The 17430-nt window shown below is 40.0% G+C and overlaps 1 protein-coding gene across 1 annotated transcript; it reads left to right on the top strand.

Annotated features, from left to right (window-relative positions):
* Window positions 1-1567: 1567 nt before the first annotated feature.
* LOC128244790 (galactokinase-like) lies at window positions 1568-7138 on the top strand. Its single transcript, XM_052962874.1, has 7 exons — window positions 1568-1786; window positions 3018-3207; window positions 3757-4018; window positions 4549-4730; window positions 5039-5189; window positions 5474-5636; window positions 6190-7138. The coding sequence occupies exons 1-7, from the start codon at window positions 1616-1618 to the stop codon at window positions 6259-6261; spliced, it is 1191 nt and encodes a 396-aa protein (XP_052818834.1). The 5' UTR covers window positions 1568-1615; the 3' UTR covers window positions 6262-7138.
* Window positions 7139-17430: the final 10292 nt, after the last annotated feature.

Raw genomic sequence — 17430 nt, 5'->3', positions numbered from 1 at the left:
CTGATGCTGGCCGACCGGTTGGTTTTAGAAGCCTGATGCTGGCCACCGGTTGGTGTTAGAAGCCTGAAGCTGGCCGACCGGTTGATCTTAGAAGCCTGATGCTGGCCGATCGGTTGGTCTTAGAAGCCTGAAGCTGGCCGACCGGTTGGTCTTAGAAGCCTGATGCTGGCCGACCGGTTGGTTTTAGAAGCCTGATGCTGGCCGACCGGTTGGTTTTAGAAGCCTGATGCTGGCCGACCGGTTGATCTTAAAAGCCTGATGCTGGCCGACCGGTTGGTCTTAGAAGCCTGATGCTGGCCGACCGGTTGATCTAAGAACCCTGATCCTGGCCGACGGTGATCTTAGAACCCTGATGCTGGCCGACCGTGTGGCCAGTCTTAGAACCCTGCCGTCGGACGATGGTCCAAGCGATTGGATTGTAATACAGAGCTCGTGCGTGGTTGTAATCTAGGGCTAACCGTTCAAATCCAAAGGCTGGCCGACGGTGGTCTCAGTACTTGAATTGTAATCTAGACCTCGCTCGTTCCAACCCTTATGCTATGATTTGCATTCGTAAACTCTTTCAAAACATGAAATAAACATGAACAACATTTATTAGTGTTAATAAAAATAATGAAGGGTCTCTCAGTTTGACTTACATCTTGTTTATCGAGTCAAACTAGGTCACCGACTTGCCCTTCTTTAACCTGCTTGCAATCTTGTTACAGTAATTGGACGTCCCCAAGGACACCGAGCTGCAACTTTCCATTCATTTGAAGCCATGAGGTTATAGTTTGTTCACGTTATTTTTATTTGTCAATGATAAAGTTAATAAATACTTTGATTTTGAAATAATTTGATTTTGAAATAGGTTTAGTAATAAAAGTATTTTATTTTGTGCCCCACGAAGTATGCCACAGCTCCGATCATGGAACAGTGGATAGTATGTATGATATCCCATCCCGGGCCTGTCCCCTTGGAATCCGAAAAGCCGCTTAAAACCCTGTCCACCGGTTTGACACGCAGGATTCAGGTAAAATTGAATCGATATCAGTTATAGGCCGCGTTGAGTTCATACAACTAGTTTCCTTCCTCTGAGAAAACTTGTCATCTATGTTTGTTTGTTTTCTTACGCCGGAATCCGAATCCGGCATACCGTTCTATCATAGGGCGAGTTCAGGAGTTGATGTGAGAGGGGGCGCAGTGCAACGAAGAAAGCACGTACCCTTCCACAATAATACGTACCCTACATGGTATGATTAATGAATTCATTGGGGCTTAAGGTCGTCCTCTAGGACCGTTTCTAGTCCGAATGGTGCATTGTGCGCGTATCTTATCATTCTTTTTCCCCTATATTGAAATAAAAAGAAAACTTGGACGGTTTTAGGGGAGGGGGCGCCGGGTGCGCCCCCCCCCCCCTCCCCCTGAGCCGCTAGTGGTTATCATAAGATATAAAAGCAAAGCATATTTAAGTTCGGTATGACTTGAACCACAGTGGTTTTCAGTATCGTATAAATTAACTTGTGCCCAGGGAAGCATATCAAACACGTGATCAGCTGAAAGAAGTATAGATTTTACAAGCATTCATTCCCCATACCATTGTATCGCTCAATATAAACGTGGCGCACTTGTAAACATGGCTGACATCCAAGCTCCGATACCGACAGTGGAGGACTTGCTTAAGGGGGCTAAGGACGCGTACAAGAAGCGATTCGATGCGGACCCCGAAGTGGCTGCCTGCGCCCCCGGAAGGGTGAACCTGATCGGAGAGCACACAGATTATAACGATGGATTTGTTTTTCCCATGGTGAGTGCATGATGATGCAATCATTGCAGTGTCAATGTCGAAAAGTGTAATGATCACGCTGTCACAGTGTTCAGTGTTGTATGGGAGTAATTGTGTTATACATGACAGGATACGTTACATACAGGAAGCTTTTTAAGGAGCTTGGCTATGTTAACAGCTTTCATGATAAATTTCAGTGTGCGATGGTTTCAATTTCTTCAAATATTTCCGCAAAAATCTTTAAACATTGCGTACACGGCGTTTCGACGTGAACTGATAATGTCGTGATAGTACTAGAGACATATTTTGTTTTGTTGTAATCTATGAATGCTCTTTCAACATTATCTACGCTATTAAAACGTAATTAAAGAAAAAGATAGATCTTAGCCTGACAAATTGGAACTGTGAATGAATTGCCTAGACGGCCCTGACCTTGATGCACATGATGTATATCATGAAAGCTAGCCTAAAATTCTTAAATGAACCCTGTCAGACGCATATTATTTCTGTCGAACGCATATTTAATTACGGAATCTGTAATAACTGCAAATTGAGAAACACAAGTGCCAGGGGACCGGGTGCAGCGCCGTCACTCTTCATCAAGGTCGTTATTACGAAATATTTCGGCGCCGTGCCAGGTTTTATATATGCTACTTCTTTTACTATATCATGATCCCAGAGATTCGTCCCATAAGAATGATTTATTATAACTAATCATGACATACCCTTAGAAAACGGTTAAGAAAGATGAGAGATATTTCCAGCTGGATTATACGTCTTATTACCGTTTAGAAAATGCAGCAAAAAGGAAATGCATCAAGCTTCGAAATCTTGAACAGTATTGTACAAAGATGAAAAAAGTTTTAATCTATTAAGATAAAGTGAAGGCAATGCATGATGAATAAGGTAGTTTGTTAGTTGTTTAGTATGCCTTTTAACACTTTGAAAGTCCCTTCACAAAACTCAGTGATAAATGCCATTTTACTTATAATTTATCAATACATAGTAATTAAAACTATCAATTGACCGGTATTTGAACCATTTGCTTTTTCTTAATTGATATGGTCAAATATCACAAAAAGCATTTCAGATATTAATCAAATTAAATAACAGACCTCTTTGCTGTTACAGTAAGTTATGAACAAACGTTTGAAATGCTTACAAAACACATACAAACACTATTATGAGGTAGGTTAGTTTGCATCATTGTATTGCTCTATATTTGATATGTTCATGCATTGTTGTGTTTCAGGCACTTCCCCTGGTGTCCGTATTTGTGGGCCGGAAGAATGGAACGTCACAGTGCCGTGTGCAGACGCTCTCCCAGGGAGCAGACGATCCCACGTATGTCGAGTTTCCGGTTCCCTCGGATGCCACGCCCCTCAACCCGGGCGTCCCAAAATGGGCTAACTACGTGAAAGGGGTCGTTGCCAACTATAAAGGTAATAATTATTGCAAGGCATTTTCAGGTTGTATTATTCTAATTCGGTATGCATCGTGGTGTAACAACATAGTTTATAATTATTGATTTATGCACCAGTCAATTGTAACCACGCCCCCAGGTCGGGACAATAGCGGAGACATTGACTTGCGGTCCAGCCGACCCGGGTAAAATCCCCTACCTGCGGGGACAAACTGCCGGTAGAAACCCTGCCAAATGCCCCCGTACCCCGGGATACCTAGGTAAGGCCCATTCCCCGCTATTTTCGGAGCGAAAAGAAAACCACCGCATTCACTCTCTCGGCACTGCGGAGCCACCTGAAAGGTTAAAACACAGCCCATTTCCCCACTATCACCGGTATACCCCCGGACCTGGGGACGTGGTTACAACTGACGTTAACATATCGTTAGTGCAGACGGTTAATGGATATAGGATTTAAAAGACAGAGATTTTAGCAATTGGTTATCGTATCATTTTGTATAGTTGTTAAACGTCAATGGAACAAACCTTAGTACATATGTATTACCTTTTTACCTATATATACATGTAGGGTCGGTCCCGGGGTTTGACTGTGTGATCGTGTCGTCCGTTCCTCTGGGTGGGGGAGTCTCCAGCTCGGCAGCCATCGAGGTGGGCACGTACATGTTCCTCGACCAGCTGACTGGCGGCGGCGACCCTAGCGTCGATCGGAAACAGAAGGCGCTCGCGTGTCAGAAGGCCGAGCACGTTTACGCAGGAGCGCCGTGCGGCATCATGGATCAATTTATCTCCTTCATGGGAGAAGAGAAGCACGCACTGCTTATCGACTGCAGGTATTTATAATTAGGAAGGACACGTGTCACGGAGCCTGAGTGTAGCCAGTGGATTGTTACAAGAAAAGATCATTTAACCAATGCGAAGACACAGCTATAAATCTCAATTAAAGTTTGTCAAAAATAGGCTCTAAACAAGGCAGGGGGTTAGCCCTTCCCATGGTTGTGTTATGTAATTTTAGTCTAAAATGGGGGCATTTTGGTGTAATTTCATAACTTCTCTGCCGTATTTACATGAAATGTTCACTTGGAAACTTTAGAGGGAGTGCTGTTACGATCTTCTGTCTGAACAGCTGGTAGACGGAGAAATGAGCTTATCACAACATTGGATGTCATTCTGTATCCATCAACACTTCATACTTAAATCATAGGCGGCATACATGTATACATAGTTTATGAGAGTCGGTACTTAGCAGTATAATGGGCTAAACAATTTCGTTTGCGGTCATATCCAATTAAGCTTTAAAAAAAAAATTCTTGCAATATTCACATTTTCTTGTGTTTACTAGTGTGCTCTATTTCATCGGCAGGTCCCTTGAGAGCCGGCTGGTTCCCCTTGTGGACCCAAATGTCGTTATCCTTGTTACCAACTCTAACGTGAAACACAACATCGAGTCGTCTGAGTACTCCACCAGGCGCGCCCAGTGTGAAAACGCCGCCAAAATACTCGGCCTGTCCAGTCTCAGGGACGCTAATGACAAACTTCTGGAAGGTATCAAATGTTTGAAAACACATTTCTAGCTCGTTTAAAATTATTTAAAAAAACAAACAAGGTACTATCATCGTCTTTGTCGACGGCGATGGTGTATAAAATTGGGTCAAAGCCACAACTCGGCATCTGCTGATAGGTGTTTTTTTATATGATAATTGATACATTGCTTGCCATGATGTAATTACCTGTCGTATTCTTGCAAAAGCGGACATAACGAGAATTATCAAATCTGAATTACTTCCCGTTTACTGTTAATCGTAACCGACTTACCCGGCATGTATTTTAATCTTCTACAACTATACCTACAGACAACAAGGATCAAATGGATGACGTCACATACCGTCGGGCCCGTCACGTGGTGGGAGAAATCCGGCGGACGGAGGAGGCCGCCTCCGCCCTCGAGAACAACAACTACAGCCTGTTCGGACAACTCATGGTGCAAAGCCACAACGCACTCAGGCAAGTGACGCCCCTTGATGAACTGCAGCTTCTGTTTTTATGGTGGAGCGGTGTGTGTTCTAGTCGAGAATATGTATAACACCGAGTTAATATATGTAATCATTTTTTACATCACTTCCTTCTAAGACCAGTCAAAATTTATAGGTGTCAGTTTCGACGGGATATGGTAAATATTTGTTTTAAATACAAAAATAAATAATTATTTCCAAATGTTTTTGTCATTAATTTAAAAATCGAAGTGGTTGATCAATCATTATATTTCAACCATTTCCTTGTTTCCTTAGGGATGATTTCGAGGTGTCGTGTCAGGAGCTGGACCAACTGGTGGAGGCGGCGACGGAAGTGGATGGCGTGTACGGCTCTCGCATGACTGGCGGTGGTTTCGGGGGATGCACCGTTACACTTCTAAAGAAAGAAGCCGTTCCCGCCACACTTCAGCATATAAAGGTGTGCAACTGGCGCTGATAAAATAGGGGTTTCTGAATGTTAGGTTTTCTATTACGGCACAGCGGGTGCTGGCATACACGGATGCTTTTGTTATTTAGTTAGCAATTGTCTAAGAAATTGTGTCGCATGTAACTTCAAAAGTACGAAAGCTTTCGAAATGTCATGGGAATGTTGGTCAGCAAGTAAAAGTAAGCATTTCAAGCAATTTCTGTTCTTTGTTCTTGTATACAATGGTCTGAAAAGATCTTCAGGACAGAATGAGAGTGGCGCTCAGTATAACAGATGTTCATGTTGCTAATTCCGAAATACGACGTATACCATTCGTGTGTCGAGACGACGTTTGTGGGTATTCATCAATTCTGCAATAGCTCTTTTTCGTCGCATGATTGTTACTATTTTGCAATGCATGTGTTTCATCGGCTGCGTCGTGTAATGAAAACTACTACAACATTCGCTCTTTAACCTGAAAGATATACACACTTCTTCACTGTATCGAAAATGCTTTCATTTGCTTCAATGCTTTTTAATAGCACACCCTCTATCTCGATTTCAGAAAAGGTACAGCGGAACCCCGACGTTCTATGTTTGTGAAGCTTCCGGTGCGGCGCGAGGACTTTCATTATAATACGACATTAAGCACATGTAGTGTGGTAGAATCTACCTCTTTGGGCGTGATTTCTTATCCATTCGACCATATCATCCACGGTATTACTGTGACTTTAACTACTTGTATACAGTCAGCCAGGAAGGATCGGAACATTTATAGATATGGGTATTACTATATACGTGTTTATACATTAATAGGACAGCTATATTTATCTTAGTTTGTGAAAGTATATTATCCATGTAGCTAACTTTTTGCGTCTAATGCTGTTTATTTTTACCATTGTTATGGATAGTTAACGTATATTTTAACTGAATGCATCATTTTAGTGTTGAAGATCTCATGCAGTTGTATTCCATAGTTTAGCCAGGCCATATGGTTCTTGTTGCATTCACGAGTTCCAAAATAAACAAAATGATACATTGTTTGTCTTATGTCAGCTATACATTTACAATGTTCTACCATAATACTAATATATTTTGTAGATACTCAACATAATTATTTTTTTATATACCATAAGTAGAACTGCAGACATAGATGATATTTTGGGCATACAGTAATATTATTAAAGAGCTTGGTCTATTCATGCGATCCCACAAAGGTTTCTGTGTAGGAAAGCATAGGTTATTTATTCATCATTGCAATGCATATGTAGCGTTACCGCATATATGCACGATTACCGCCCTTTGTTATTAATGGATATTTGCTTTAACAAAGTTAAATGTCTGGCGGTGTTTTTCAAAGGTTAGTTTTATATTTTAGACTTATCTATTCCATACAAATATTTTATTAGCGACAATAATATTTTAAGGAATCATGTTAAACATTATTTGTTAACCGGGAGTTGTTTTCATAAAGAATATTAATAAAACTAGAGCTGCTTCCCTCAAGCGGAATATACCCGTTTTACACATTTTAATGATGATCTCGTCCGCCCGGGGAGGGTTTATTAAAGCGCGTAACTCATTGTAAGAGAACATATTTTTCAAATGAATTAGTTTGGTTTTTAGTATACTTGAACTAACAATCAGGTATTAATTTGGCTATTGTGTTAAATATTAAAAAAAAAACACTACGAGAAGCATGGGGTCTCTAGATTTTAGCTTTTTGCAGCATAGCCGTGCAAACAGAGCATGTCATTTTTGTATTGGACAGTGGTTGATGGCAATGACGTATTGGTTAAATAATTATTCTCATCGGTACAAACTATCACCATTTTTTCATGTATGAATCAACATTTAGTTAATTTTGAAACTGTGTGTATTTCCTTCAGCGCATGTTAAACTTGGTCATCAGTGCCACGAAATACACACCATACATGTACCTTTGTAACCAGTAACTTTTTATTTCAATCCAAGTATCATTGTAGTTTCATTCATTGAGATTTTAATACATATAGTACAATGACACCATGCATTCTGAACGGCAGATTTCTGCTGATTCTACCATTGTTATTAAAGCCACAAAGAATTTAATACGTAAAGTAGTTCTGCAGTTTGAATGAAATATACACACCGTCAATCAGTATAATAACAATACTTGATTTTACCCTTTTTATGCTTGTTTATCTGTTAAACTACACGAAGTATTGAAGTTTCGGTACAGGAAACAACATGTATAATAGTTTTAAAGTTTTTTGCTTATTTCCTTGTAACCAAGGTCACCAATGCCCAGCAACGCTATGAACTCTTCAAGGACACTTTCCCTGCAGCCCTGATTTTTGTCGAAAAACAATGCCATTCATTCTTGACATCGTTTCTTTCGTCTTTATAACGCTTGGTTTTATGTTCATCCGTATATATTAACACCTTACTTTCCATTCCTTAAATGAACTGCCTTTCGGTCATTGCATTTATAAAAATTTACACCTCAACTTCCATTCCTTAAATGAACTGCCTTTCGGCATTTGCGTTCATCAATCGATGAACGCAACATCTTCGGATATGTTCGGATCGTAATTCTTTGCATAACAATATACATGAAAGCTATTGATCTTGTTATTGGTTGTATTGTGTCTGCAGGTCCCGTAAAATATAGATCAACATTTTTAAAAGTGTTTATTATATTTTAAATATATTGATACCAGAAGTGTTTCAATTTTACGTTTTGAAGTGATTTCAAGTGGTTGATCTTTTCCCGCGTTATTGTGACGTCATTTGAAAAAATGTTTCCGGTTATAGTCGGGTCGTTCTATTTACAGAATGGGTAAGAACGGATTACTGAAAGGTTTTTTTAAATGAAATGAAGTATTTTTTTAACAATACTTGAATGAAATAATGAACTATTGGTGTAAATATAAGGAATGAATTGCGGGGTTGATGTCATTATCGGGGATATGAACGCAATTGGGTTGGTCAAAGTGTGTGGAGTTCAACGAGAAAAATCGTTTACTGAACCCGACCGTTGTTAAGTGAATCAATAAGGTGACCACAGTAATATCGGCTGCTGTCAACTCAGGACCAAACAGCCACGTTTCCTGTCCACTTTTGTTCTCTGTGAAAGTTTGTTTCAGCTAAAATGTGTCAATGTCATCAAATGTACACACAGACCATCTATAGACGGTTGTTTATACCTAATTGTAAGAGTTATTTAAATCGCCCAAGTTGACTTGTTACTGGTGTATAGGAGACGAGGGTAATGCATTACACCAAAATTGTAGCATTTCTTATGTCGAATCATTCACCCGCCCCTAAATATCATATTGTTTTCATGAAAACAAACAGCCATTGAAACATATTCAGCTCATAAAATATACGCATACCCGTTGCTGTCTTCTGAATTCTTTCTTCAAGTTCATCAAACACAGTTTCCAGATTGTCGAGACATTTCCAATCATCGTTCTCATCGAGAACACGTGCATGTCTTCTGCTGGACCTGCCCAGTTTCTTCTCGAAGCATTCTCGCAGTTCTGGTTTACAGGTGAGCAGTTCTCGTCTGTATTCGTCCTCTCGAGCGGTCCAAGAAGAGTCTTTGGAAAAAAAAGGTGTAATTACTTTTGTGGCATTTCGTTTGTTTATAACTGGAAGGTAATGAGTACCGGTATTTACACACATAATGAAGAGCGGAGTTTAAACATATCGTTCGAGATGACACAAGTAAGACATATTTTTTTTTTTCCTGTGGGATATTTTACTTGTCATTTTCTCTTTTTTTTGGTTTCTGTTTTTTTTTATTGCCCAAATGTTCATTCATACAAACATTTATAAATGACATAATTATATATGTATACCATTTAATACAAACCGTTATACTAAATAATATCAATGTGAACAAATAAATATTGATCTAACTCTTTGTTTGAAAACTCCTATTAGCGTTTGGGACTTGTTTTCAAATAAAAAGGTAGACAAAAAAATGGGAGAGGTGGTGTGTATTTGATGTTTCGGAATAGTGTTCCTAATATAAATGTTAAATTTAAAAATGAAAAAAACACCTACTAACTTTAAAAAACCTACTTGCTTTAAAAGAAATGGATCTTATAAAGTACAGTTCTTTGGTGGATATTTCATTCAAATGCGCTTTACAATACTACTATATACTGGAGCTGTTTTACTAAGATAATAAGTGTTCTAATTGTTGCCATCGTCTATTATAGGTGTTGATTTTATTCTTCATTGTTGCTATTGTTTTCTCTATTTTTAGTCGTTTATTGAGATATTGGACAAACATGGCACATGTTGGTATTTTTCCTTCACATTTTGATTTAAAAATGAAATATTTTCCTAGAAGTATCATAAAATTTATTTGATAACCAAATTTTTCTTTGTTTGGCATTAAATCACAAAAGCTAATGGTTTTATATGATAGTTCTCTAAAGCTCACTTCATTGAAAGAATTTGTTATGAATGTTCTAAATTCACCCCAAAACGTCTGCGAAATATGACATTCCCAAAACATATGGATGTTTGAGTCGATGTTCATTACACAAAAATCACATAACCTTGATGCAACAATATTGTACGTGTAAAGCTTATTATTGTTTGGAAGGATATTCATTATGTATTTATATTGGAATTCCCGAAGTTTCGTATCTATTGTTAGTTGAGCGCCTGTGTGTACACATTTTCCATTGTAGAGAGTTAAGATCAAATTGAGATTCCCAGTTTTCTTCTCGAGTTCTATTTTCAGGTTTAAGTTGTATAATAAGATTCTTGTAAACTATTTTACTAATTTTTGTATTTTCCTCCATTTTATCTACAAAGTAAGTTGGTGTGTTATATGATATGCCTTCATTTTTCAACCATGTTTTCCAGTCATCAGGAATACTGCTGATTAAAGCATGGTATTTCAAACTAGATGGATTTTACCTATTTTATTTCGTGTAAATTGGTTCATCAGCATGGTCGATCTCCGTAATTTGTGATGTACTTTCGGTGAGTGCCAACGCCATAAGAGATGACATCATCGGATTATTGCAAATTTAAAATAGTGTTGTTTAAGATGTACGTGAAGTTAGCGGCCTAGCGGCCTAGCGGCCTAGCGGCGTGAAGTTAGCGGCCTAGCGGCCTAGCGGCCTAGCGGCGTGAAGTTAGCGGCCTGGCGGCCTAGCGGCCTAGCGGCGTGAAGTTGGCGGCCTAGCGGCCTAGCGGCCTGGCGGCCTAATTATTTTTTTTCTATTTCCAAGCAATTGTTAATGCGTTTTTTTTTAAAACAATGATAAATCAAGGTTTTTTATTCATATAGTTACATAGCGGCCTTAAATTGTTATCTATTCAGAATATTTTTCTTTACCTTTTCCATAACAATTTTAAATTAACTGTTTTATGCACAAATTATCACTCTGAAGCGTTTTTCAACTTTTTTTCAAAAAAGTCGATCAAGCACTTCAGCGACCTAGCGGCATAGCGGCGTGAAATTAGCGGCCTAGCGGCCTAGCGGCCTAAATTGAATCCTATTTCAAAGCATGTATACATGCATTTTCTTCTAAAACAATGACATTTTAACTGTTTTTATGCACAAATTAATACATTGAAGCGATTATCAACAGTTTTTTTTCCAAAAACGTCGATAAAGCAGTCAGCTATTTCAAAGCATTTAACATGCCTGTTCTTCTAAAACAATGATGTATTTACTGTTTTTATGCACAAATTATCACTCTGAAGCGTTTTTCATTTGTTTTCCAAAAAAGTCGATCGAGCACTTCAGCGGCCTAGCGGCCTAGCGGCCTAGCGGCGTGAAGTTAGCGGCCTGGCGGCCTAGCGGCCTAGCGGCCTAAAATGTTTTCCTATTTTAAAGCATGTATAAATGCATTTTCTTCTAAAACAATAACATATTAACCGTTTTTATGCACAAATTAACACTTTGAAGCTATTAGCGATTATCAACAGTTTTTTTTTAAAAAGCTTCGATTAAGCAGTCAGCTATTTCAAAGCATTAAACATGACTGTTCATCTAAAACAATGATGTATTTACTGTTTTTATGCACAAATTATCACTCTGAAGCGTTTTTCATTTTTTTTCCAAAAAAGTCGATCGAGCACTTCAGCGGCCAAGCGGCGTGAAGTTAGCGGCCTGGCGGCCTAGCGGCCTAGCGGCCTAAAATGGTTTCCTATTTCAAAGCATGTATACATGCATTTTCTTCTAAAACAATGACATATTAACTGTTTGAATGCACAAATTAACACTTTGAAGCTATAAGCGATTATCAACAGTTTTTTTTCAAAAAAAGGAAAACCATTTTAGGCCGCTAGGCCGCCAGGCCGCTAACTTCACGCCGCTAGGCCGCTAGGCCGCTGAAGTGCTCGATCGACTTTTTTTTGAAAAAAAATAAAAAACGCTTTAGAGTGATAATTTGTGCATAAAAACAGTAAATACATCATTGTTTTAGAAGATCAGCCATGTTTAATGCTTTGAAATAGCTGACTGCTCAATCGACTTTTTTGAAAAAAAATATGTTAATTATCGCTCATAGCTTCAAAGTGTTAATTTGTGCATAAAACAGTTAATATGTCATTGTTTTAGAAGAAAATGCATGTATACATGCTTTGAAATAGGAAACCATTTTAGGCCGCTAGGCCGCTAGGCCGCCAGGCCGCTAACTTCACGCCGCTAGGCCGCTAGGCCGCTGAAGTGCTCGATCAACTTTTTGAAAAAAACAAACGCTTTAGAGTAATAATTTGTGCATAAAACAGTAAATACATCATTTTTTTAGAAGATCAGGCATGTTTAATGCTTTGAAATAGCTGACTGCTTAATCGACGCTTTTATAAAAAAAATGTTGATAATCGCTAATAGCTTCAAAGTGTTAATTTGTGCATAAAAACAGTTCATATGTCATTGTTTCAGAAGAAAATGCATGTATACATGCTTTGAAATAGGATACCATTTTAGGCCGCTAGGCCGCTAGGCCGCCAGGCCGCTAACTTCACGCCGCTAGGCCGCTAGGCCGCTAGGCCGCTAGGCCGCTGAAGTGCTCGATCGACTTTTTTGAAAAAAAGTTGAAAAACGCTTCAGAGTGATAATTTGTGCATAAAACAGTTAGTTTAAAATTGTTTTAGAATAAAAGGTAAAGAAAAATATTCTGAATATATAACAATTTAAGGCCGCTATGTAACTATATGAATAAAAAACCTTGATTTATCATTGTTTTAAAATAACGCATTAACAATTGCTTGGAAATAGAAAAAATAATTAGGCCGCCAGGCCGCTAGGCCGCTAGGCCGCCAACTTCACGCCGCTAGACCGCTAGGCCGCCAGGCCGCTAACTTCACGCCGCTAGGCCGCTAGGCCGCTAACTTCACGCCGCTAGGCCGCTAGGCCGACAGGCCGCTAACTTCACGCCGCTAGGCCGCTAGGCCGCTAGGCCGCTAGGCGTCTAACTTCACGCCGCTAGGCCGCTAGGCCGCTAACTTCACGTACATTTGTTTAAGCACGATTCGGTTGAGTAGAATTCGCTACGCATCTCAGGTAGTCTCTGAGCTAAGTGTAGTGTACTGACTGTATTTATTTTTTATTCAAAAAGTGATATTGAATTTAAAATTGGCATGCAACAAATACTGTCAATACCGATGTACGTGAAGTTAGCGGCCTAGCGGCGTGAAGTTGGCGGCCTAGCGGCCTATTTTTTCTCTATTTAAAGCAATTGTTTATGCGTTTTTTGGAAAACAATGATTAATCAATGATTTTTATTCATACATTAACATAGCTTAAATTGTTCTCTATTCAGAGCATTTTTATATGCATTTTCTTCTAAAACAATGATAAATTAACTGTTTTAATGCACAAATTATCCATGTGAAGCGATAATAAACATTTTTTTTCCCAAAATGTCGATCATACTTCAGCGCCCGAGCGGCGTGAAGTTAGCTGCCGGCGGCCTAGCGGCCTGCCTGTTCTTTTTAAACAATGATTTATGCACAAATTACCACTCTGAAGCGTTTTTCAACTTTTTTTTCAATAAAGTCGATCAAGCCGTCAGCAATTTCAAAGCATGTTAACATGCCTGCTCTTCTAAAATAATGACATATTTACTGTTTTATGCGCAAATTATCAGTCTAAAGCGATTATCAACATTTTTTTTCAAAAAAGTCGAAGCACTTCGATCAGCGGCTATGCGGCGTGGAGTTAGCGGCCTGGCGGCCTAAAATGGTTTCCTATATCAAAGTATGTATACATGCCTGTTCTTCTTAAACAATGATATATTAACTGTTTTTATGCACAAATTATCACTCTTAAGCGATTATCATCTTCTTTTTGTTAAAAAAAGTCGATCAAGCACTTCAGCGGCCTAGCGGCGTGAAGTTAGCGGCCTGGCGGCCTAACGGCATAGCGGCATAAAATTGGTTTCTATATCAAAGCATTTATACATGCGTTTTTTTTTCTAAAACATTGATAAATTTATGGTTTCTATTCACAAATCAACATCCTTTAGCGAGTATCTGCATTTCCTCCCAATTTCGACCAAGCTGCCTAAAAAGTCCATTTTAAAGCAATTGTTTACGCGTTTTCTTTATATATATGTGTGTGTATAAACATGCGTTTTCTTCCAAAACATTGATAAATCTATGGTTTAACAATTTTGCTAAATACCAAAAAAAAAATGCTGATATTCGCTATTATGGATTTTTCAGGCAGCTTGGTCGAGTTTTGGGGGAAATCAGCGGCCAACATTAGAGTTGGAACGCGCCACCACTAGATTACAATCCAAGTACTTAGACTAACGTTTGCACGCACCAGGGTTAGAACGCGCGACCACTAGATAACTGTCCAAGTACTAACATTAACGCTTGCACGCTGCACGCGCCAGAGTTGGAACGCGCGAGCTATAGATACCTGTCCAAGTACTTAGACTGGCGTTTGCACGCATAAGAGTTTGAGCACGTGAGCTATAGATTACTGCCCAAGTACTTAGACCAGTGTTTGCACACATCAGAGTTTGAGCACGTGAGCTATATATTACTGTCCAAGTACTTAGACTAGCGTTTGCACGCATTAGAGTTTGAGCACGTGAGCTATAGATTACTGCCCAAGTACTTAGACTAGCGTTTGCACGCATTAGAGTTTGAGCACGTGAGCTATTGATTACTGTTCAAGTACTTAGACTAGCGTTTGCACGTATAAGAGTTTGAGCACGTGAGCTATAGATTACTGTCCAAGTACTTAGACCAGCGTTTGCAAGCATCAGAGTTTGAGCACGTGAGCTATAGATTACTCTCCAAGTACTTAGACTAGCGTTTGCACGCATCAGAGTTTGAGCACGTGAGCTATAGATTACTGTCCAAGTACTTAGACTAGCGTTTGCACGCATAAGAGTTTGAGCACGTGAGCTATAGATTACTCTCCAAGTACTTAGACTAGCGTTTGCACGCATCAGAGTTTGAGCACGTGAGCTATAGATTACTGTCCAAGAACTTAGACCAGCGTTTGCACGCATAAGAGTTTGAGCACGTGAGCTATAGATTACTGCCCAAGTACTTAGACTAGCGTTTGCACGCATCAGAGTTTAAGCACGTGAGCTATAGATTACTGCCCAAGTACTTAGACCAGCGTTTGCACGCATCAGAGTTTGAGCACGTGAGCTATAGATTACTGTCCAAGTACTTAGAACAGCGTTTGCACGCATCAGAGTTTGAGCACGTGAGCTATAGATTACTGCCCAAGTACTTAGACCAGCGTTTGCACGCATCAGAGTTTGAGCACGTGAGCTATAGATTACTGTCCAAGTACTTAGACTAGCGTTTGCAAGCATCAGAGTTTGAGCACGTGAGCTATAGATTACTGCCCAAGTACTTAGACTAGCGTTTGCACGCATCAGAGTTTGGGCACGTGAGCTATAGATTACTGTCCAAGTACTTAGACTAGCGTTTGCACGCATCAGAGTTTGAGCACGTGAGCTATAGATTACTGCCCAAGTACTTAGACTAGCGTTTGCAAGGACCAGAGTTTGAGCACGTGAGCTATAGATTACTGTCCAAGTACATAGACCAGCGTTTGCACGCATCAGAGTTTGAGCACGTGAGCTATAGATTACTGCCCAAGTACTTAGACCAGCGTTTGCACGCATCAGAGTTTGAGCACGTGAGCTATAGATTACTGTCCAAGTACTTAGACCAGAGTTTGCACGCATCAGAGTTTGAGCACGTGAGCTATAGATTACTCTCCAAGTACTTAGACTAGCGTTTGCAAGCATCAGAGTTTGAGCACGTGAGCTATAGATTACTGTCCAAGTACTTAGACCAGCGTTTGCACGCATCATAGTTTGAGCACGTGAGCTATAGATTACTGCCCAAGTACTTAGACCAGCGTTTGCACGCATCAGAGTTTGAGCACGTGAGCTATAGATTACTGTCCAAGTACTTAGACCAGCGTTTGCACGCATCAGAGTTTGAGCACGTGAGCTATAGATTACTGTCCAAGTACTTAGACCAGCGTTTGCACGCATTAGAGTTTGAGCACGTGAGCTATAGATTACTGTCCAAGTACTTAGACCAGAGTTTGCACGCATCAGAGTTTGAGCACGTGAGCTATAGATTACTGCCCAAGTACTAAGACTAGCGTTTGCACGCATCAGAGTTTGAGCACGTGAGCTATAGATTACTGTCCAAGTACTTAGAACAGCGTTTGCACGCATCAGAGTTTGAGCACGTGATCTATAGATTACTGCCCAAGTACTTAGACTAGCGTTTGCACGCATTAGAGTTTGAGCACGTGAGCTATAGATTACTGCCTAAGTACTTAGACCAGCGTTTGCACGCATCAGAGTTTGAGCACGTGAGCTATAGATTACTGTCCAAGGACTTAGACTAGCGTTTGCACGCATCAGAGTTTGAGCACGTGAGCTGTAGATTACTGTCCAAGTACTTAGACTAGTGTTTGCACGCATTAGAGTTTGAGCACGTGAGCTATAGATTACTGTCCAAATAATTAGACTAACGTTTCCAGGTACCAGACTTGGAATGCGCGAGCTATAGATTACTGTGCAAGTACTTAGACTAACGTTTCCAGGTACCAGACTTGGAACGCGCGAGCTATAGATTACTGTCCAAATACTTAGACTAACGTTTCCAGGTACCAGACTTGGAATGCGCGAGCTATAGATTACTGTCCAAATACTTAGACTAACGTTTCCAGGTACCAGACTTGGAACGTGCGAGCTATAGATTACTGTCCAAATACTTAGACTAACGTTTCCAGGTACCAGACTTGGAACGCGCGAGCTATAGATTACTGTGCAAGTACTTAGACTAACGTTTCCAGGTACCAGACTTGGAATGCGCGAGCTATAGATTACTGTGCAAGTACTTAGACTAACGTTTCCAGGTACCAGACTTGGAACGCGCGAGCTATAGATTACTGTCCAAATACTTAGACTAACGTTTCCAGGTACCAGACTTGGAATGCGCGAGCTATAGATTACTGTCCAAATACTTAGACTAACGTTTCCAGGTACCAGACTTGGAACGCGCGAGCTATAGATTACTGTCCAAATACTTAGACTAACGTTTCCAGGTACCAGACTTGGAATGCGCGAGCTATAGATTACTGTCCAAATACTTAGACTAACGTTTCCAGGTACCAGACTTGGAACGCGCGAGCTATAGATTACTGTTCAAGTACTTAGACTGTTGTTTGTACGCATCAGAGTTGGAACGCGCTAGCTATAGATTACTGTCAAAGTACTTAGACTGACGTTTGCACGCACCATGGTCGGAACGCGCGAGCTCTATATTACAATCCAAGTACTAAGACTAA

The sequence above is a fragment of the Mya arenaria genome, chromosome 2 (genome assembly GCF_026914265.1).
Source record: "Mya arenaria isolate MELC-2E11 chromosome 2, ASM2691426v1".
Lineage (NCBI taxonomy): Eukaryota > Metazoa > Mollusca > Bivalvia > Myida > Myidae > Mya > Mya arenaria.
Note: the sequence above shows the minus strand (reverse complement) of the source record. Positions and strands in the feature narration are given on the sequence as shown.

Coding starts and splice junctions, on each gene's coding strand:
- LOC128244790 (XM_052962874.1), top strand. CDS start 1,616: ATGGCTGACATCCAAGCTCCGATACCGACAGTGGAGGACTTGCTTAAG. Junction 3,208..3,756: donor GGTCGTTGCCAACTATAAAG/GTAATAATTATT, acceptor ATATACATGTAG/GGTCGGTCCCGGGGTTTGAC. Junction 5,637..6,189: donor CCACACTTCAGCATATAAAG/GTGTGCAACTGG, acceptor TCTCGATTTCAG/AAAAGGTACAGCGGAACCCC.